The 21,650-nt window shown below is 40.6% G+C and overlaps 1 protein-coding gene across 1 annotated transcript; it reads right to left on the bottom strand.

The window, feature by feature from the left end:
- Positions 1-3,400: 3,400 nt before the first annotated feature.
- LOC120066630 (troponin I, fast skeletal muscle-like) lies at positions 3,401-19,637 on the bottom strand. The gene is made up of 7 exons (XM_039018059.1): positions 19,571-19,637; positions 6,912-6,944; positions 6,759-6,795; positions 5,573-5,701; positions 5,047-5,136; positions 4,767-4,943; positions 3,401-4,098 (listed from the first exon to the last, which is right to left on the bottom strand). Exons 2-7 carry the CDS (start codon positions 6,917-6,919, stop codon positions 4,003-4,005), a joined length of 537 nt encoding a protein of 178 aa, XP_038873987.1. The 5' UTR covers positions 6,920-6,944; positions 19,571-19,637; the 3' UTR covers positions 3,401-4,002.
- Between the last annotated feature and the right edge of the window lie 2,013 nt (positions 19,638-21,650).

Genomic DNA, 21,650 nt, shown 5'->3' with positions numbered 1-21,650 from the left:
TGTAAATATTATGGCTGCTTTCGGTGCAATTTCTGAATGTAGCTGCAATGTAAACTATGATTTATACCTGAAATATGCACATTTTTCGAAAAAAACATATGCTATACAATAAATATGTTATCAGACTGTCATCTGATGAGGTTGTTTCTTGGTTAGTGGCTATTTATATCTTTATTTGGCCGAATTTGTGATAGCTACTGATGGAGTCAAAAACTGATGGAGTAATAAAAGTGGAGTCTTTTGCTAACGTGGTTAGCTAATAGATTTACATATTTTGTCTTCCCTGTAAAACATTTTAAAAATCGGACATGTTGGCTGGATTCACGAGATGTGTACCTTTCATATGCTGTATTGGACTTGTTAATGTGTGAAAGTTAAATATTTAAAAAAAATATCTTTTGAATTTCGCGCCCTGCACTTGAAGTGGCTGTTGTCATAAGTGTACCGACGTCGGGCTTGCACGCCAAACGGGTTAAAGGCACAGTCAACTTAGTGTATTTAAACTTCTGACCACTGGAATTGTGATACAGTGAATTATAAGTGAAATAATCTGTCTGTAAAAAATTGTTGGAAAAATTACTTGTGTCATGCACAAAGTAGATGTCCTAAACGACTTGCCAAAACTATAGTTTGTTAGCAAGAAATTTGTGGAGTGGTTGAAAAACTATTTTTAATGACTCCAACCTAAGTGTATGTAAACTTCCGACTTTAACTGTAAAGGTGAAGTAATCAGTGAAGTGGTGAAGTCCAGATGTGCCTAGTGATGAGGTGCATTAATCTAAAGTAAAGGAATGGAATTAAGAATACATAAATATTTGGGCGAGCAGTGTCAGAGCGGCATAGACTAAGACACAGTAGAATAGGATAGAATACAGTATATACATATGAGATGAGTAACGCAAAATATGTCAAATTTATTCAAGTGACTAGTGTTCCATTATTAAAGTGGCCAGTGATTTCAAGTCTATGTATATAGGGCAGCAGCTTCTAATGTGCTAGTGATGGCCTTGTGTCCGGGTGCAGTGGTGATGAAAAAGGGAAGACTTTCCTGGTGCATGGTGAGGGTGAGTGGTGCTGTGATGTGGATAATAGTCCCGGATCCCAAAGGCCACGTATCTAGGACTAGGAAAGGAAAAGAAAAGGAGAGCGGGTACGAGGCTAAGTTCAGGGAGGAGGCTAGGGCCTGGTCGATGAAGTTCTCAGCGGCACCAGAGTCCACGATAACTGTAGAGACAACACTTGAGGGACAGCCAGCCAGTGAAATAGGAACCATAAAGGGTTTGGGAGAAAACAATGATACTGGAATACTCTATACGGAAGGTCATGAGGCCGCCTCTCTGCTCTAGTGGACCCCAGGTCAGGGCGCACCGGACACCACTGAAGCCCCTCCTGGCCACAATAGGAACAGAGCCTCAACTGTCTCCGGCGATGTCAAGCGCCAGAGAGGGGGAGCGGCGGTAGACGTGACCGAAGATAGCCTAACATTAGTTTTTTTTATAGTTTGCCAAGTGTTTCCTGCTCAGAGATTTTGAGATCCTCTGTCCAACTTTCATCACTCAAACTCTCCTATCGAATTTATCTGTAGCTATGCAAATTCTCAAAAGGGATTTATTCATGATTATAAACTGTGTTCGAGTCCTGAATGCTGATTAGCTGAAAGCCGTGCTATATCGTTTTGCTTAATCATAGCAGTCAAATTAGTTAAATCGACATCCATTGATGGGAAATTATCTGGCGAGTTGAACAAGGGCAAATTATATTTTCTCTTGCAACATATTCAAAATGGTGTATTACTTCATGTCATAGTTTGCAATATTATTATTTTGATGAAAACAAAATTTAGCTTCTAACATCATTAGAAGTTACATCGATATTCCTTCTTAATTGGTTCAATAAAGTTATGGAAAAGGGTTTACTGTATAAATGTGGCAACTACTCTCTTTCCATGAAAAGAAAACCGGGGCTAGTTTTCAGGCCTTTTGGGTAGGGTTTGAGTGATTATTGAGCTATAATTGTTTTCCTAGTCTCACACACTTCCCCAGGCTCTGGGACAGTGCTGTTTAGAAAAAAGGTTAGCTAGCTGATGGATGCAAACAATGTTCTCCGCCAAAAACAGAGCAAAATGATATCTGTTTCACTAGCTAGGTGTTATCATCTAAAAACAACGTAATTTATATAACAGTTTCCGTATTTGGTTGATGATGGTCGGACCCGATGCGGTCAAGCCACACGAGCCAGATGAAGATAGCTACTGAATGTAGCTGCTTATAAATATTAGCTTGGGGCAAGAGGCCTGCCTAGCTGGCTAGCTTGTTTAGTTTGTTATTTTCAATAGTAGGACAACAAGTGGCTGCCTAGCTAGTACTTAGTCACGTTGATTTCTAAATAATTGCTAACAATTTTGAAAATGATTGCAGCTTCTCTGGTCATTGTTTTCAGGCTGGTTGCATTGTTCTAGCTACAGTAGCTAAGTACCAAGCTAAAGTTTGCTAGCTAGCTACCTCAAAAGTTGCTAATAACATCAAAGATATTTGTGACTGACTTTGTCATACTGAAAACCAGAGTCAATGTAGTAGGGAGACGGCCTACCTACAGTTTCTAAACTGTCATCAATGTTGACACAATGCTTGATTATTATTCTGGATTTTGAATTGCTAGGATGAATCAGGTGCAACTGCTTGGGATGTGGCTGGCTGGCAGGCAAAAGCAGCAGGGACTCTCGAAGCAACAGGATCACCATCCTTTCTTCTCTGCCTGTGGGATGGTTGCATGTCAGGAACCTTATGGTCGGAGAGAATGTTGGACTAACTAGCTAACATTTTTTATCCTGATAGTTTAATCCTGATCTTTTAATCCTGATCTTATGTCAAATGCTCACTCAAACGTTTTCCCATTCAGTGAAACAAATAACTTTGGCTTATTAAAAACGCGGTATTGTAATCACATCGTGTCAAATGCACACAAAGAAAAATGTTATGTGCAGTATGTAAACTTAACATGACGAACAGGAATTACATGTACTCACACGGGTGGCCAATAAGGTCTGAAAGCCATGCCACTACTAAGCCACGCCTCCTGAAAATAACCTGAGGATTAATATAAAAAGAACAAGCTGCTAGGTCAACCCGTCATGAAAGTAAATAATACCCAACTGATGGTTAAATGAACCCGTGTTTGGGAAATCCTAACAACCCAACATGTTGGGTTATTCACGCAACCCAACTGGCTGGATCAAAATAACCCAACGTGGGTTCTGTTTTATATTCACCCAGCACTGGGTTACCAAATAATCCATATTGGGTTGTTTTTAAACCAGCATGTCTTAGAGTGTAGACAAGACAGAGACAAGTCATAAACAAAACATAGACTTGATCACACAGGGACAAGAAATTGTGGCCAACTGAAAAGCATTTATTAATAAGTTTCTGTCCCACTGTTCCATTGCTACCATCAGCCATTAAAGATGATCACACAAACGTTTTCCCATTCGGTCGAACAAATAACTTTGGCTTATTACAAACGCTGTATTGTAATCACATCGTGTCCGGTGTGTGTGCCTGTTTGCAGAGTTTTTTTTACAGCTTTGACAGTGCTACTGACCATAGTGGTGGCTCTTGACTTCAATGGATTGCGCATGCAAATTCAGTGCACACAACATTCTATAATAGACTTGTGTTTTTTGAAGTGTCAAATAAAAATATTTTGTGACGTCAAATAGTGTTATTTGACGTGTATCTTTTGTGTGTCTTTGGCAATCTGAAAATAATGTATTAATACTTTTCTGTTCCACTAATAAAATGTAAATGTACTTTTGTTTTACAGAAACATACACTGGTGCAAATTATAACATGGTGATAAATATGACAAACTCTGAGCTATGTGTTGCTTATCAGCCATTGCTAGCATGAGCCATTAAAGATGCTCACACAAATGTTTTCCCATTCGGTCGAACAAATAACTTTGGCTTATCGGGATCTATACAGGGAAAATATGTGGACTAATTTAACTCTCGGACTCAAACATCTTCTTCCTGCCATCCATGCCAGACTTGTCTTCAATGTTCTGACGCCAGTCTCCAACATTACGCAGTTCCTTATCCTGCAATAGCAACATAGTCAAAGGTTCAGGGTTTAGAATTCACTAAATGGTGTCCGTGAAACCTTGAGATAATAGAGTGGTGAAGGCAAAGAAGGCGGCTTGTTTGTCATGTCACATGATCCCTAACCACAGATCTACTGTAGATGATCCTTGACCCTTCTCCCAATCCTACTTACAGTAGGGGGATAAAAATATATCTTACCCTGTATTAGGGGTTTGGGGCAACTCTATATAAAATCAATCAGTCTTATTAACATAGGCACCCTCTGCTGAGCTTATCTATGAACACATTTCAGTAAGACCAACCTCTTACAATAGAACATAATAACAAGGCCTCAGGTTTGACAATAACAATGTCTCCCAATGGGTCACCTTGGACACCCAGAACTAAAATCTTGTGTAATTGCGTCAGATGCTCGATTGAGGGGGAGACGTGTTAGAAAATGTGCTAATGAGACAAGTTAAGTCTCCACCCCTCTAAACGGAAACTCTCAGACAATTTTCGGCAAGTCTATGGTCCAAATGTCCCCTCCCCTTCTGAAATTCGAAAGACTTCCGGAATTGTGATTTGTCTAAATGATCAGTGACTCAAAATAAGTGCACCAGAACAAAGTTAGTCGATGAGACAACTCTATAATATAGTGTTATGTTATTGAACAGTTACACACCTCTTCTTTCACCTCCTTCTTCACTTGTTTCAAGTTGGCTCTCAGATCCATGGACACCTTGTGCTTGGAGCCCAGCAGAGCCTGGAGCATAGCATCAGCAGACATACGTACTTTCCTCAAAGTTGGCTTCTTGAACTTGCCCTTCAAGTCAATAACTTTAATGTTCAAATCTTCAATCTGGTCAATGGAAGAAGAGAACAACAACTGTCACCACATTGTTGCTACTGATGGAATGGATTTCAAGTTTTAGGAGGTGTGAGGGAAAGTGAATTTGATATACCTCCTTAGTGGATTTGTTCACTTTGTTCTCCAGATCATATCTCTCCTCATCTATCACGTCAATCTTATGGTGTAACTCTTTCAAGAACTCCTGAGGTGATATCAACAAATATCAGACATTAATTAATAATCAGCATCATAATGATAATACTAATACAACTACTAATATTATTATTATTTTTATTATATAATAGTGAAAACGTTATTCAACACGTTTGAATACAGCAACAAATGTTGTAATCATCTTTATACAAAGGCACATCCATCCACCCCCCCCCCCCACCCCCCTCCAAATAGATTTAGGGATAGACCAAACTTTGATTGTGGAGTGAAATGCCACATTAAAGATGCACTCCAGATATTTTTTTATCTTTCCTGTTGAAAACTATATCCCAAGTATATTTTCTTTACACAACTGCAAACTTCAATGAGTAGGGCATTCAAGGAGTTTGTCTGATGTGATGGCATCGGCCACCCCCCTTGCTTGAGGAATATAATGTAATTATTTGATTAGTTGTTTGGTTTACCATTAACTGTTGAGTACCCCCTGGTAGGGACAGGGGAGGGCAGTTCTCCTCCATCCATCTTATTCTCTCCTGCTCATTCTCCTTTGCCTCTTCTTCCAGTAAGCCTTTAGCAATGGAGAGCATCAAGCTCTGGAGACAATGGAAAGCATGCAGGTTACACTTATGAAAAGCCTAGCCCGACCAGAATCAAGTAGACCTTTTTTGTAAACAGGCTTTCATGTAAAACTTAACCGTAAGATATGATATTCTTGTGTTCTCCAGTATAACCATTGTATTTATGGTTGCTGACATAGCCGAAGGAAGTAGGGGTGCTGGAGGTGCTGCAGCACTCCCTGATTAACTGAAATAATTTGGGCAAAATTGTATAAAAAAATTTTTTTTACATTTATATTACTCCTGTCTGTACAGACATAAATAAAATACTACACCAGAGAGCATAATTTAGCCACAGAAGATCAAATGCTTCTAAAAATAACTGTGGATTAAGTTTTATCACAAGCATTTACAGTCGGGAAGGCCGCAATTTGGGCAGCATGCACACCTAATATGGAACAGATTGTTACGTTGTGGCCATAGACATATAATCCATAGAAGGGTTTTGGAACCTCTAACCCTGGAAATTTGACGGTTAAACTCATGGGTGAGCTAGCAATGGCTGTCAGTCCTGACTTGAAGGGGAACTTCTATTTCTATGGTTGGATGCCACTGTCAGGCTATAGGCACGAGCGCATCAAACATCACCGGTGAGTAGCCTAGGCTTCTTCTTCACCATTGGGTGAGTCAGTGCCACTGGAAAGTTTGTTTACTAGCCTAGGGTCTCTTCATTGGCCAGAGCTATTGTTTGAATTTTAGACCAGGTCGTTTTTATTGCTCTCAGTTTGTCACGGTCAGAGTATTAAAAAATATAAAAAACATAAAAAAATATTCTGGTAATGTCTTCTATCATGTAAATGACGTAGAATTGCATGGAATTAGTTTTTAAAAGGCCTTTTTTTCAGACCCGAAAAACGCCTTAACTGTATACCACTATACGCAAATGCAATTTATTGATAAAGGAGTTTTTTTCACTCCCCCCCCCTCCCCCCACCAGCACCCCCAACTCAAAGAATGTTCCCATGGTTGCTACTGCAGTAAAAAGTATATATAATAAAACAACGATTAACATCAGATATTTGAAAATGTTTACCTTCAGGTAATGCCTCCGACTCGAAGACATCTTTTTCCTGTGGAGGTATAATATATTGTTTGATAAAAAAAAGGTTAAGGGAAAACTTGGACTGGGTCATTTACGTCATAATACATGTTTGATCATAATCAATGTTCGTTCTAAGTTACTCACTCCGACATCTTGGCGTTTCTTTAATTTCACACTCTGTGAAAAAAGAGAGGTCAATTATTTATAGTGATGGGCACTGATATGGAAAATCTGTATTGATATACAGTGCCTTTGGAAAGTATTCAGACCCCTTGATTTTCCACATTTTGTTAGGTTACAGCATTATTTAAAAATTGATTAAATATATTTTTTCCCACTCATCAATCTACACACAATATCTCATAATGACAAAGCAAAAACATGTTAAGAATATTATGCAAATTCATAAGAAATTTAAGCAGAAATATCACATTTACAATAGTATTCAGACCCTTTACTCAGTACTTTGTTCAACCTTTGGCAGCGATTACAGCCTTTAAGTCTTCTTGGGTATGATTCTACAAGCTTGGCACACCTGTATTTGGGGACTTCCTCCCATTCATCTTTGCAGATCCTCTCAAGCTCTGTCAGGTTGGCTGGGGAGCGTCACTGCACAACTATTTTTAGGTCTCTCCAGAGATGTTCAAACGGGTTCAATTACGGGCTCAGCTTGGCCACTCCCTAAACCACTCCTGCATTGTCTGGGCGGTGTGCTTAGGGTTGTTGTCCTGTTGGAAGGTAAACCTTCGCCCCAGTCTGAGGTCCTGAGCACTATGGAGCAAGTTTTCATCAAGGATCTCTCTGTACTTTGCTCCGTTCATCTTTCCCTCGACCCTGACTAGTCTCCCAGTCCCTGCTGCTGAAAAACATCCCCATAGCATGATGCTGCCACCACCATGCTTCACCATAGGGATGGTGTCAGGTTTCCTCCAGACGTGACGCTTGGCATTCAGGCCAAAGAGTTTAATCTTGGTTTCATCAGACCAGAGAATCTTGTTTCTCATGGTCTGAGAGTCCTTTAGGTGCCTTTTGGCAAACTCCAAGCGGGCTGTCATGTATCTTTTGCTGAGGAGTGGCTTCCGTCTGGCCACTCTACCATAAAGGCCTGATTAGTGGAGTGCTGCAGAGATAGTTGTCCTTCTGGACTGTTCTCCCATCTCCACAGAGGAACTCTGGAGCTCTTTCAAAGTGACCATCAGGTTCTTGGTCACCTCCCTGACCAAGGCCCTTCTCCCACGATTGCTCAGTTTGGCTGGGCGTCCAGCTCAGTTTTGGTGGTTCCAAACTTCTTCAATTTAAGATTGATGGAGGCAACTGTGTTCTTAGGGACCTTCAATGCTGCAGACATTTTTTGGTACCCTTCCCCAGATCTGTGCCTCCACACAATCCTGTCTCGGAGCTCTACGGACAATTCCTTCGACCTCATGGTTTGGTTTTTGCTCTGACGTGGACTGTCAACTGTGGGACCTTATATAGACACATGTGTGCCTTATCAAATCATGTCCAATCAATTAACTTTACCACAGGTGGACTCCAATCAAGTTGTAGAAAAAATCTCAAGGATGATCAATGGAAACAGGATGCACCTGAGCTCAATTTCGTGTCTCATAGCAAAGGGTCTGAATACTTATGTAAATAAGGTATTTCAGTTTTTTTTTCTTCGCTTTGTCATTATTGGGTATTGTGTGCAGATTGATTATTGTGTGTAAATTATTTAATCCATTAGAATAAGGCTGTAACATGACAAAATGTGTAAATAGTCAAGTGGTCTGAATACTTTCCGAATGCACTGTAAGTTGCAGTTTTTTAAATTATATCATATCAGATTTATAAATAACATTGCAATAGTGACATGCGTTCAGGGTAGGCAGGGCGTACCCATGTGATAATCAAATAAAAAAAGCTGTTATGAAAAAAATGTTTTGCTATCCAATGTTTTTTCTCAATGATTCTGGTGATTTTATGCTCAAAATCTCAAAGTTGTCTAAAACTGCATCAAAACCTAAGTAAAGGCACCAGGGTATTCATGCCTTTCTATCCATCCATTCAAATCCATTAGAATCCTTGACGCGAGATCTTATCTGACTCCAGTCACTGTTAATAGACAGGGTCAGCATGGGCATCGCTGCTTTGCCTTGCTTGAAGTAGCTTAAATCGAGACGATTACATATTTTGAGATGCATATTGCATCAACATGTTGTCTGGGTTTTGCCCTGGGGTAAGCTGTCCAGAGGCAACCACCATGACACCATCTCCTTCACTGCTAGCTGTTGGCAGGTGAACAGAGTGAGCACTGGACTGTCCATTTGTCTGAAATGTCATTACAAATTAAAACTTGTTAACCAGACTTTTACACATCTTGGACATTTACTTTTACTTTGTGGACGTAAGGAATGGAGTTTACTTGCTAGCTAGCTAAGAGATTCAAAACCAGATGGCTGAAAAGGTAAGAGATAGCTATATTTGCTAAATAAAGTGATATGTTGTGTTTGCTATGTTGTTAAAAATATGTATGCGAGTGTTATAGCTACTATGGATTACTTGTTTTGATCGTTGTTTTCAAACTACACTAGCAGCCAGCTAGCTAGTGTAGCTAGATTGTATTTAAAAAAGTATGACAAAGTGAAAACATGCTTTTAGAAATGTTTGCAAATATATTGAAAATGAAATACAGAAATATCTAATTTACATACAGTACCAGTCAAAGGTATGGACACACCTACTCATTCAAGGGTTTTTCTATGTTTTTACTATGTTCTATATTGTAGAACACTAGTTCAGACACCAAAATTATGAAATAACACATTTGGAATCATGTAGTAACCAAAAAAGTGTTCAATAAATCAAAATATATTTTATATTTGAGAATCTTCAAAGTAGCCACTGTTTGCCTTTGCACACTCTTGCCATTCTCTCAACCAGCTTCATGAGGTAGTCTTTTTTTTATTTTTTATTTAACCTTTATTTAAGTCACCTGGAATTAATTTCAATTAACAGGTGTGCATGGCTGAAAGTTAATTTGTGGAATTTCTTTCCTTCTTAAGACTGGTGGAAAAGCATTCCTCATAAAGCTGGATGAGAGAATGCCAAGAGTATGCAAAGCTGTCATCAAGGCAAATGGTGGCTACTTTGAAGAATCTCAAATGTAACATATATTTTGATTTGTTTAACACTTTTTTGGTTACTACATGATTCCATATGTGTTATTTCATAGTGTTGATGTCTTCGCTATTCTTCTACAACGTAGAAAATAGTTTTAAAAAATTGAAAATCCCTTGAATGAGTAGGTACTGTAAGTATTCACACCCCTGAGTCAATATTTTGTAGAAGCACCTTTGGCAGTGATTACAGCTTTGAGTCTTTCTGGGTAAGTCTGTAAGTGCTTTTCATACCTGGATTGTGCAACATTTGCCTATTATTCTTTTCAAAATGTTTCAAGCTCTGTCAAATTGGTTGTTGATCATTGCTAGACAACCATTTTCAGGTCTTGCCATAGATTTTCAAGGAGATTTACGTCAAGACTGTAATTTGTCCTGCTGAAAGGTAAATTCATCTCCCAGTGTCTGGTGCAAAACACACTGAATCAGGTTTTCCTATAGGATTTTTCCTGTGCTTAGCTCCATTACGTTTTTTTTTTAATCCTGAAAAACCCCACAGTCCTTAATGATTACAAGCACACCCATAACATGATGCAGCCACCACTATGCTTGAAAATATGGAGAGTGGTACTCAGTAATGTGTTGTATTGGATTTGCCCCAAACATAACACTTTGTAATCAGTATTACTTAAAAGTGCCTTGATTTGGAATATTTATATTATGTACAGGCTTCCTTCTTTTCACTACAATGTTGTTGATCTATCCTCATAGCCTCCCTAAATCCCTAAGTGGTTTCCTTCCTTTCTGACAACTAAACGCCTGTATCTTTGTAGTGACTGGGTATATGGACACATCATCCAATGTGTAATTAATAACTTCACCTTGCTCAAAGGGATATTCAATGTCAGATTTTTTTATATTTACTCATCTACCAATAGGTGCCCTTCTTTGCGAGTCATCGGAAAACCTCCTGGTCTTTGTGGTTGAATCTGTGGTTGAAATTCACTGCTTGATTGAGCGACCTTACAGATAATTGTATGTGTTGGGTACAGAGATGAGGTAGTCATTCAAAAACCATGTAAAACGCTATTGCACACAGAGTGAGTCCATGCAACCTTTTATGTGACTTGTTAAGAACATTTTTACTCGTGAACTTATTTAGGCTTGCCATAACAAAGGGGTTGAATACTTATTGACTCAAGACACTTCATAATTCCAGTTTGATATTGTGTGTAGGCCAGTAAACAAAAATCTCAATTTAAAACTTCTTTGAGATAGGGGGCGGTATTTTGACGTCCGGATGAAAAGCGTGTCCAAAGTTACCTGCCTGCGACTCAGGCCCAGAAGCTAAGGTATGCATATTATTAGAAAACACTCTGAAGTTTCTAAAACTGTTTGAATCATGTCTGTGAGTATAACAGAACTTATTTGGCAGGTGAAACCCCGAGGACAAAACATTCAGATTTTTTTTTTAGGTCACTCTTTTCAATGGGTTTTCATTGGGAATCCAGATTTCTAAGCGACTTTCTTGCAGTTCCTATCGCTTCCACTGGATGTCAACAGTCTTTAGAAATTGGTTGAGGTGTTTCCTTTGAAATGAAGAAGTAGCACTGTTCAGAACGAGGGTAGACGGAAGTGTAATCTTTGTTAGAGGCGCATGACCTGAAAGCTCGCTACACTTTGTTTTCCTCCAGTATTGAACACAGTATATCAGTAAGACAGTATGTCTTAAATTTTATCGATAATTTATGTTAAAAAATACCTACAGTTGTATTAGGAAAGTAGTTTGAAATGTTTGGACACAGCTTACAGGTAACTTGTAAGATATTTTGTAGTCATGTTGCGCGACTTGGAACCACTGTTTTTCTGGATCAAACTCGCCAAATAAATGGACATTTTGGATACATATCGACGGAATTAATCGAACAAAATGACCATTTGTGATGTTTATGGGACATATTGGAGTGCCAACAGAAGAAGCTCGTCAAAGGTAAGGCATGAATTATATCTTTATTTCTGCGTTTTGTGTCGCGCCTGGAGGGTTGAAATATGATTGTCTGTGTTTGTTTGCTGGGGTGCTATCCTCAGATAATAGCATTGTTTGCTTTCGCCGTAAAGTCTTTTGAAATCTGACATGTTGGCTGGATTCACAACAAGTGTAGCTTTAATTTGGTGTATTGCATGTGTGATTTCATGAAAGTTTAATCTTTATAGTAATTTATTTGAATTTGGCGCTCTGCATTTTCACTGGATTTTGGCCAGGTGGGACGTTAATGTCCCACCTATCCCAGAGAGGTTTTAATACATTTTACATTTCGGCTGTAACACAAAGTGTGGAAAAAGTCAAGGGGTGTGAATAGTTTCTGAAGGCACTGTATATGTATCATTGATGTTGTGTTATATTTTTGATGTCTGTGATCTTAAAACCATGTATCTGATTAGCTAGCTAGCCAGCTAGTCTACTTCAAACTAGTGGCACGGAATAGTCATGGTCATTGGAAGAAATGTAGATCCATGGTAAAAGGCTTTGGAGTTTGCGTTGAATTATTCAGATGAAATCTGTTCATATGTTGGTATTTCAGTGCCAGCTATCAGTTGTAACTGGATGCTACATCGGTCTATGGCTGAACTGTTTTGAGAAGTGTGTCATTTTATCGGATGAAATTTAAATATGCCGTATCGGAGGCTATCAATTGTGTATCTTGGGTACATTGATATTTATAGTACATTTGGTGGAAATTGTTTGTCAATTTTGTTTAATAGCCTATGTCACTGGTTGTTGGAGCTATCTGTTGTTTGGTGAACTTCGTCAAGGTTTGTGAGTAAATCTGTCTTTGATAATAGCCAGTGCTTACCTGGCCACTGACTTCACTGCATCGCAATGGTGTTCATTTTCTGTTCACTTCAAAGGCTTTGTGAAGTCCAGAGAGATATTTGTTGATTGCGCATTGTGCCAGGTGGGAATGTTTTTGAGGCCTTAAACTTCCTAACCAGTTTCAATACAATGAGAAGTTCATCAGCAGGCAAGATGATAGCCTGTGAGAAGGTCTGTGAAAGAGTTTTGTGCCTACAGGAACAGTCATGTGGTACAGAATCTGATTCCACTGGCATGTGCTTCCAAACCCTAGCTCTGCACAAGGTGAAGGTGGTCTGGAGACAATCCATAGTGCCCTGCTGAAAAATACCCCATAACGGTGGGAACATCGAAACATCAACATCTATTTGTTCGAAACATCGTCTTCTCCTGGCAGCATTTACCCTCCAGCTTCACAAGCTTGAAAACCACATTCAGAATTTATTATATTGTACTGTAGGTTAACAGCATGGATAAATCGATGTGTTATATAATGCCGCCGGAGGAGATGGCTGCCATTTTATGGGCTCCTAACCAATTGTGCTATTGTGTGTGTTTTCTCGCGTTATTTGTACCTTATTATGTGCATAATGTTTCTGCCACTGTCTCATATGACTGAAAAGAGCCTCCGGATATCAGAAAAGCGAATACTCACCTGGGCAAAGATTTTTCTTTAATGAGTCGGACGCGAAGGATATACTTCACTACACTGGACAAGAACCAAATCCCCGTCATTTGCATGAAGAAGAGATGGAGATATAGGGCTCATAGGTCGGGGTGCCTTGTAAGAATTTGACGGCGAGTGGGTAACACACCTCTACCATCAGCCCTATTAGCCAACGTGCAATCATTTGATAATAAACTGGATGAGCTCCGATCAGACTATCCTACCAACGGGACATTAAAAACTGTAATATCTTAGGTTTCACCGAGTCGTGGCTGAAAGACGACATGAACAGCATACATCTGGCTGGGTTTTCTGTGCATCAGCGAGATAGAACAGCTGCCTCCGGTAAGACAAGGGGTGGCAGTCTGTGTCTATTTGTCAGTAAGCGCTGGTGCACGAAATCTAATATTAATGAAATCTCAAGGTTTTGCTCTTCTGAGGTAGAGTATCTCATGATAGGCTGTAGACCACACTATTTACCAAGAGAGTTTTCGTCTCTATTTTTCGTAGCTGTCTATTTACCACCACAAACCGATGCTGGCACTAAGACCACACTCAACAAGATGTATAAGGCCACAAGCGAACAACAAAATTATCATCCATAGGTGGCGCTCCTAGTGGCCGGGGACGTTTAATGCAGGGAAACATAAATCCGTGCAACCACAGGAAAATAAAAAAGCCTAGACCACCTTTACTCCACACATAGATGTGCGTACAAAGCTCTCCCTCGCCCTCCATTTGGCAAATCGGACCATAACTCTATCCTCCTGATTCCGGCTTACAAGAAAACACTAAAGCTGGAAGTACGAGTGACTCGCCAGTACCCCAACCAGAAGCCATGGATTACAGGCAACATCTGCACTGAGCTAAAGGTTAGAGCTGCCACTTTCAAGGAATGGAACACTAATCCGGATGCTTAAAAGAAACCCAGCTATGCCCTCCGACGAACTATCAAACAAGCAAAGCGTCAATACAGGACTAGGATTGAATCCTACTACACCGGCTCTGATGCTCGTCGGATGTGGCAGGGCTTGCAAACTATTACGGACAACAAATGGAAGCACAACCACGAGCTGCCCAATGACACAAGAGTACCAGACAAGCTAAATGTGTGCTTTGAGGCAAGCAACACTGAAGCATGCATGAGAACACCAGATGTTCCAGACAACTGTGTGATCACGCTCTCGTAGCCAATGTGAGTAAGAACTTTAAACAGGTCAACATTCAGAAGGCCGCAGGGCCAGACGGATTACCAGGACGTGTACTCGTAGCATGCACAGACCAACTGACAAGTGTCTTCACTGACATTTTCAACCTGACCAAGACTGTAATACCAACATGTTTCAGACAGACCACAATAGTCCCTGTGCTCAAGAACACAAAGGTAACCTGCCTAAATGACTACCGACCCTTAGCACTCACATCTGTAGCCATGAAGTACTTTGAACGGCTGGTCATGGCTCACATCAACACCATTATCCCAGAAACCCTAGACCCACTCCAATTTGCATACCGCCCCAACGGATCCACAGATGATGCAATCTCTATTGCACTCCACACTGCCCTTTCCCCCCTGGACAAAAGGAACACCTACGTGAGAATGTTTTTCATTGACTACAGCTCAGCGTTCAAAACTCAGCGCTCATCACTAAGCTAAGGACCCTCGGACTAAACACCTCCCTCTGCAACTGCACTTCCTGGCGGGTCGCCCCAAATGGTAAGGGTAGGTAACATCGCGTCTGCCACGCTGATCCTCAACACGAGGGCCCCTCAGGGGTGCGTGCTCAGTCCCCTCCTGTACTCCCTGTTCACTCATGACTGCAAGGCCAAGCACGACTCCAACACCATCAATAAATTTGCCGACAACACAACAGTGGTAGGCCTGATAACCGACAACGATGAGACCGCATATAGGGAGGTCAGAGACCTGACAGTGTGGTGCCAGGATAACAACCTCTCCCTCAACATGATCAAGACAAAGGAGCTGATTGTGGACTACAGGAAAAGGAGGGCCAAGCATGCCCACATTCTCATCGACGGGGCTGTAGTGGAGCAGGTTGAGAGCTTCAAGTTCCTGGTTGTCCACATCCCAAACGAACTGTCATGGTCCAGACACACCAAGACAGTCATGCAGAGGGCACGACAATGCCTACTCACCCTCAGGAGACTGAAAAGATTTGGCATGGGTCTTCAGATCTTAAAAAAGCTGCACCCTCGAGAGCATCCTGACTGGTTTCATCACCGCCTAGTATGGCAACTGCTCGTCCTCTGACCGCAAGGCACTACAGAGGGTAGTGCGTACGGCCAAGCTTCCTGCCATCCAGGACCTCTATACCAGGCGATATCAGAGGAAGGCCCTAAAAATAGTCAAAGACTCCAGCCACCCTAGTCATAGACTGTTCTGTTTGCTACCTCACGGCAAGCGGTACCAGAGCGCCAAGTCTAGGTCCAAAAGGCTTCTTAACAGCTTCTAACCCCAAGCCATAAGACTCCTGAACAGCTAACCAAATAGCAACCCAGACTATTTGCATTGCCCCCCCCACCCCTCCCCATTTTTATGCTCCTGCTACTCTGTTTATTATCTATGCATAGTCACTAACTCCACTGTACCTACATGTACAGTACATATTGTCTCAATTACCTTGACTAACCTGTGCCCCCGCACATTGACTCTGTACTGGTACCGCCTGTATATAGCCTCGCTATTGTTACTTTATTGTTGCTCTTTAATTGTTGTTTTTCTATTTTCATTTTTTTCATTTTTTTATTTGTATTTATTTGTTTACTTCAGTTTGTTTAGTAAATTCTTTCTCAACACTTATTTTTCTTAAAACTGCGTTGTTGGTTAAGGGCTTGTAAGTAAGCATTTCCCTGTAAGGTCTACACCTGTTTTATTCAGCGTATGTGACAAATAACATTTTATTTTATTACGATATGCCTATCTCATATCGATACCAATATTATATCGAATTATTGATATTGGTGCCCACCCCAAATTATTTCATATACATTTCCAACTCATTTAGTACAATTACTTGCCAATGAGAAATTACCTGTTTTTTTCCCATTGCTGCAGAAATGTTTCAAATTTTTGTATTTGAAAGTGGGACATTTCAAATCTTGTTTGTATCATGAATTAGGTTAGGATTTACTTGGCAACGTTTTGTTATAAACTACCTGGTTTTGTTTTACAGTGGAAAGAAATAAGAATACATTTCATCATTATGTCAACTTATGTGTCACGTTCCTGACCTTATTTCCTTTGTTTAGTCTTTGTTTAGTTGGTCAGGACGTGAGCTGGGTGGGTATATTCTATGTTATGTGTTTCATTGGTTTAGGGTTGTCTAATTGGCCTGATATGGTTCTCAATCAGAGGCAGGTGTTTTACGTTGTCTCTGATTGGGAACCATATTAAGGTAGGCTGTTCTCACTGTTTGTTTGTGGGTGATTGTTCCTGTTCGTGCGTTATTTGTGTTTTATGTATTCTCAAGTTCAGGACTGTAGCGTCGTTGGGTTTCGTTTTGTTTATTGTTTTGTTCGTCTTAAAAAAAGTATTCAAATAAATATGGATACATACCACGCTGCGATTTGGTCCTCCTCTCCTTCAACCAACGACGAGAGTCGTTACATTATGTGACGTAACTATAATGGTTAAAGGTCTTAACTTTTGACATATTCTAATGAGAGTATGAGTATCGAACTATCAAATAGTTTGTGTTTTCCATTCCTGTTCAGATTAACGTTGATGGAACGTGGGAGGATACCACATACCAAAAATAATTACACATGACTGTGTTCACCTAACCTAAACAGATGTACCAATTAACCTCTCCCGGAATCTCTTAAGGAGGCCCGTTCAGAAGTCATGCCAAGTTGAGTCACCTAGGAATGTCCCTATACAGTAGATTCTGCCATAAGTGTTCCGCTAAGGGGAAACACTATAGCCTACCAATGCAAGTGAGGGCCATTTGGCCCTGGAAAAGCAGCAGGGTCTAAATTAGGCTAAATATATGAGAGCCAGCTGTTATCCATGAGAAGTGCCGTAATGGAAGGCTGGGAGATTATCAACAACCTGATACCACCTCTGTTGATGCCCACCTTACCCTCTAGAACATCCCTGGGATGGCAGAGACGTTATACACCATCTGAAATAAAGGCTCCCCTGCCTGCAACAGACCAATGAGACCACTCCAGTGCTTCAAGACTTAACATAACTACTTTGAGTTGGTGTTTAAACACCTATGGTCAGAACTGATGTCAAATACCACAATAAAAGCCCCTGGATAAATCTGCTAAACCTAAATCTCCTATAAACATGTATTGTGAATTTGATAATCCCAGTGCTTTCGTAAAGGATTAGATGTGGCTTTGACTCTTCTTCTTTGGCAGATGGTGCCATGGACAGTGACTATCCTCAGTAAAAATCAAAGAGGCTTATCAGCTGGGGAAGTTTGAAAGGAAACAGCTTTCAAAGATGGTCATCATCATCAGTGACATTGATATCAGTGAAAAACATATCTAATTCCTCAAAATAGACATAAAAAGTAGATCTGTGTTCTCCTTGTAATGAACACGAGGGGAGACAGAGAGCTGGTTTAAAGCGCAGTGCAAAGCAAGTGTTTTTTGCAAAGGACCACAGAAGGATGCAGGTAACTGGGTCCAGGGACAGGCAGAATGTCATACACAGGGGGTCCAAAAGGGCAACAGTACAGGCAGGGAAAAGGCTAGTAACGTAGTCCGGGAGATCAGGCAATAGGTAGAGAACAGGATATCCAGCAATAGGCAAAAGGCATCGTTAATGAGGCAGGCAAAAACTATCATACACGGGAGGCGTGCATCATGGGCAACCCAGAGCGCTGAAAGACACGTGTCACAAAACAAACAATATCTCACAGTGACGGGGTGCAAAGAACTGAAGTGTGTGTTAATGATAATGACATAATGACAGGTGTGTGAACAGGTGATTAGAATTCAGGTGATTGGGATCTGGAGATTGAGCTGCGTTCAGGGGATCCAGGTATTTGAGAGTGTGGGCTGGAAAGTGTGCTGGAAAGTGAGCTGCGTTCAGGGGATCTACGTGTTTGAGGGTGTGATTTGGAAGCAGACGTTACACTCCTGACCAAAAGGGAACTTTTCTTGTTGTACTTTGGATATGTACACTTCTTTAGAAATACATTATTTGAGGGTATTGCATACTAAAACGTATCAACGCATGTGATAAAAACCATTTCTGTGACATGAGTGTTGGTATCATTACAGATACATAAAACCATGGAATATCAACATGCAGCCTTCAATGCTTGAAGTTAACTTCACACTTGATTTAACACTGATATACAAATGCAGTGACTTCATTCAGCACACAAAGACATGTTCAGAAAGCTGACAATCACTGTATCACATTACAATGGCAGGGCAAAAGTCTTAACTGATATCACCTCTGTGATAACGTAGTATAATCCTCTATGATCTCCTTTATTATGCAAACCCAATTCATCAACCTGACGTAGCTGCTTTACCACGGTACACGCCTTCCCATCCCCACCATCAACATAACCATCCTCAAGTTTGAGATACTCCAGCCGAGCCTTCATCTTTAAAGTATTAGTTACATCAAAATAGTTTGTGTTGACACCAAGATACACACTGGGGGTATTACACCGCAATCCATAAGATAAAGGTGTCACGTTTCAACACTTTGTCGGACCGCATATCAAGGCAGGTGACTGTATGAACATAGCCCACCTATATCTCCGCAATATTGGTTGGATTACCTCTTGTTTACCTGTTTACCTCAGAAATGGACATGGTGTTGATATTTGCAATGTCAAACGGCCCCATAAACAGCCTCTAAATCTAGAACAACTGAGACACAACTTACTGTAATGTAGAAAGTGCTGGATATCTCTTTCACAAATGTTTGCAAGGTACTTCAATGAAAACATGCTGTAATCATAAACCTTTGGGCAATACATCTGCTTGAAACAACCACTCCGACAGAATTCAAGAAAGCAACACCACAAAAACCTCCAGGTCCAAACAGATGCATTAAGTCCAAAACCCCAAATATAAAACTAACATAAACCAGCACCAACGAATTTAAAACTAGGAAACAGAAAACGACTAAATGAATAAATCCAACCAATTCACCAGCAGAGCAGGCTGAAAGAATAGCAGTTCTTACCTAAGAGCTAAGTAGGAAGAGGAGAGTGACAGATTTTGGCAGAGGGATGGGTGAGACTGGCTAGTGGGTACAGCAGCAGATGGAATTATAAGATGGTATATATTGCATTCCCCAATGGCCAAGGAAATCCAATCTTTCTGTTTATGGAAGTCAATTTATCCACGGGCCAATAGGCTGGCAAGCAAGAACCCCCTCCTTCACACTTTCCTTTAGACAACAGCCTTATTTAGTACTTCCTTTTTGATTGGTTGTGGGTATCTTGGTTTACTACTGCCAGTTAGATGGGCACCTTTCGCTTAGAAAGTGTGAAGAATTGAGAGACAGGTTTAGAGTTGCTAGTGTGTTTGATAGGGAGATTTAGAAAAACATGTCAACAAAGAAGTGGCGGTGTGATATGGAAGTGTACCACCACCACCAGTTTAAGCAGGGAGAAGAAAAGAGGGAACGGAGGGAACACTCAGTGATGAAAGTTAAGGAGACGGAAGGTGTAAGTGTGACGTGATAAAAGGTCCCAGGGAATTGGTTTCGTCTGCACAGTGAAGGAGACTGTTCAGGAAGCTGTTAATCAAGTGACCATAGACTTATAATTATCAAGAACTGACAACAGTGTGGCCTACAGTGCAAGTTACTGTAGAGAAACAGTGAGCAGTTAATGGTGATGCAATATATACTGAACAAAAATATGAACCTAACATGTAAAAGGTTGGTCCCATGTTTCATGAGCTGAAATAAAAGATCCCAGAAATTTTCCATACGCGCAAAAAGCTTATTTCTCTCAAATGATATGCACAAATTTGTTTACATCCCTGTTGGTGAGCATTTCTCCTTCGCCAAGATAATCCAGCCACCTGACAGGTGTGGCATATCAAGAAGCTGATTAAAAGCATGATCACTGCACAGGTGCACCTTGTGCTGAAAACAATAAAAGGCTCTAAAATGTGCAGTTTTGTCACACAACACAATGCTACAGATGTCTCATGTTTTGAGGGAGCGTGCAATTGGCATGTTGAATGCAGGAATGTCCACCAGAGCTACCGGCAGAAAATGTTATGTTCATTTCTCAACCATAAGCCGCCTCCGTCGTTTTATAGAATTTGTCAGTATGTCCAACCGGCCTCACAACTGCAGACCAACTGTAACCACGCCAGCCCAGACCTCCCAAAGGCTTCTTCACCTGTGGGATCGTCTGAGGGAGGTGGGGGGAGGGATGTTGAGGAGTATTTCTGTCTGTAATAAAGCCCTTTTGTGGAGGGAAAAAATCATTCTTATAAGCTGTGCCCCTTTCCAGTCATTAGAGCCTTATGAATTAATTTTAATTGACTGATTTTCTTCTATGAGCTGTAACTAAGTAAAATCTTATGAAATTGTTGCATGTTGCATTTATATTTTTGTTCAGTATAGAACAGCATCATGCTTGGGCTTTTCTTTCCAGAACTTACCAGGTAGAGGTGGCGCTGAGCAGTGTTCATCCTAAACAGAGAACAGCACCGAGAAAAAGTGTTCATCCGAACAGAAGAAAGTAGTGTTGTAGTGCCTTATACAGTATTGTATGATTTGATCAAGTGTATGATGTTAGCTCAGGAGCTGTTTCTTTCAGACAGCCAGACTACATTGAATCCAACACTGTGTTGCAATGGGCAATAATTTGTTTTATTACACTCATATAGCAGTCAATACAAACTGAATACAATGTGCATACAAAATAATAATGGGTAAAAATTTAAAAATAAGAATACAATTATGTAAATCAATAATGTCCTGCAGTCTTAAAGTGACTCATTAATCAATGAATAGAAATATGGGATTGGTGACCTCATGTACTGTTCAGTTCTAGACTTCGGTATAACTTGATTTATTTCTTTGGACTTTGGGTTGTAATGATATCAAATCCCCGATTGCATGTAAAAAGGGCTTTTTGCAGACGTCACTTCGCTAATGGGTTGGACAGACGAGTTAGTGAAGACAGCAGCCTCAGCATGCAATCAGGGAATGGGGGAGATAGAAGGGAAGGAAGAGAGGAAAACCGTAAGGGAAATGTAGCACCACTGAGCGCCAGAAGGGGAGGACCCCGGGGCGGTGG

This window comes from Salvelinus namaycush, chromosome 21 (genome assembly GCF_016432855.1).
Source record: "Salvelinus namaycush isolate Seneca chromosome 21, SaNama_1.0, whole genome shotgun sequence".
Taxonomy (NCBI): domain Eukaryota; kingdom Metazoa; phylum Chordata; class Actinopteri; order Salmoniformes; family Salmonidae; genus Salvelinus; species Salvelinus namaycush.
This window is presented reverse-complemented; position numbering and strand designations above follow the sequence as displayed.

Bases quoted from the DNA above. Each gene is read 5' to 3' on its own strand.
- LOC120066630 (XM_039018059.1), bottom strand. The intron at 5,137-5,572 runs GTAAACCAAACA...ATATCACCTCAG, and splicing joins GGGGTACTCAACAGTTAATG to GAGTTCTTGAAAGAGTTACA. The intron at 4,944-5,046 runs GTATATCAAATT...TCCATTGACCAG, and splicing joins TGAACAAATCCACTAAGGAG to ATTGAAGATTTGAACATTAA.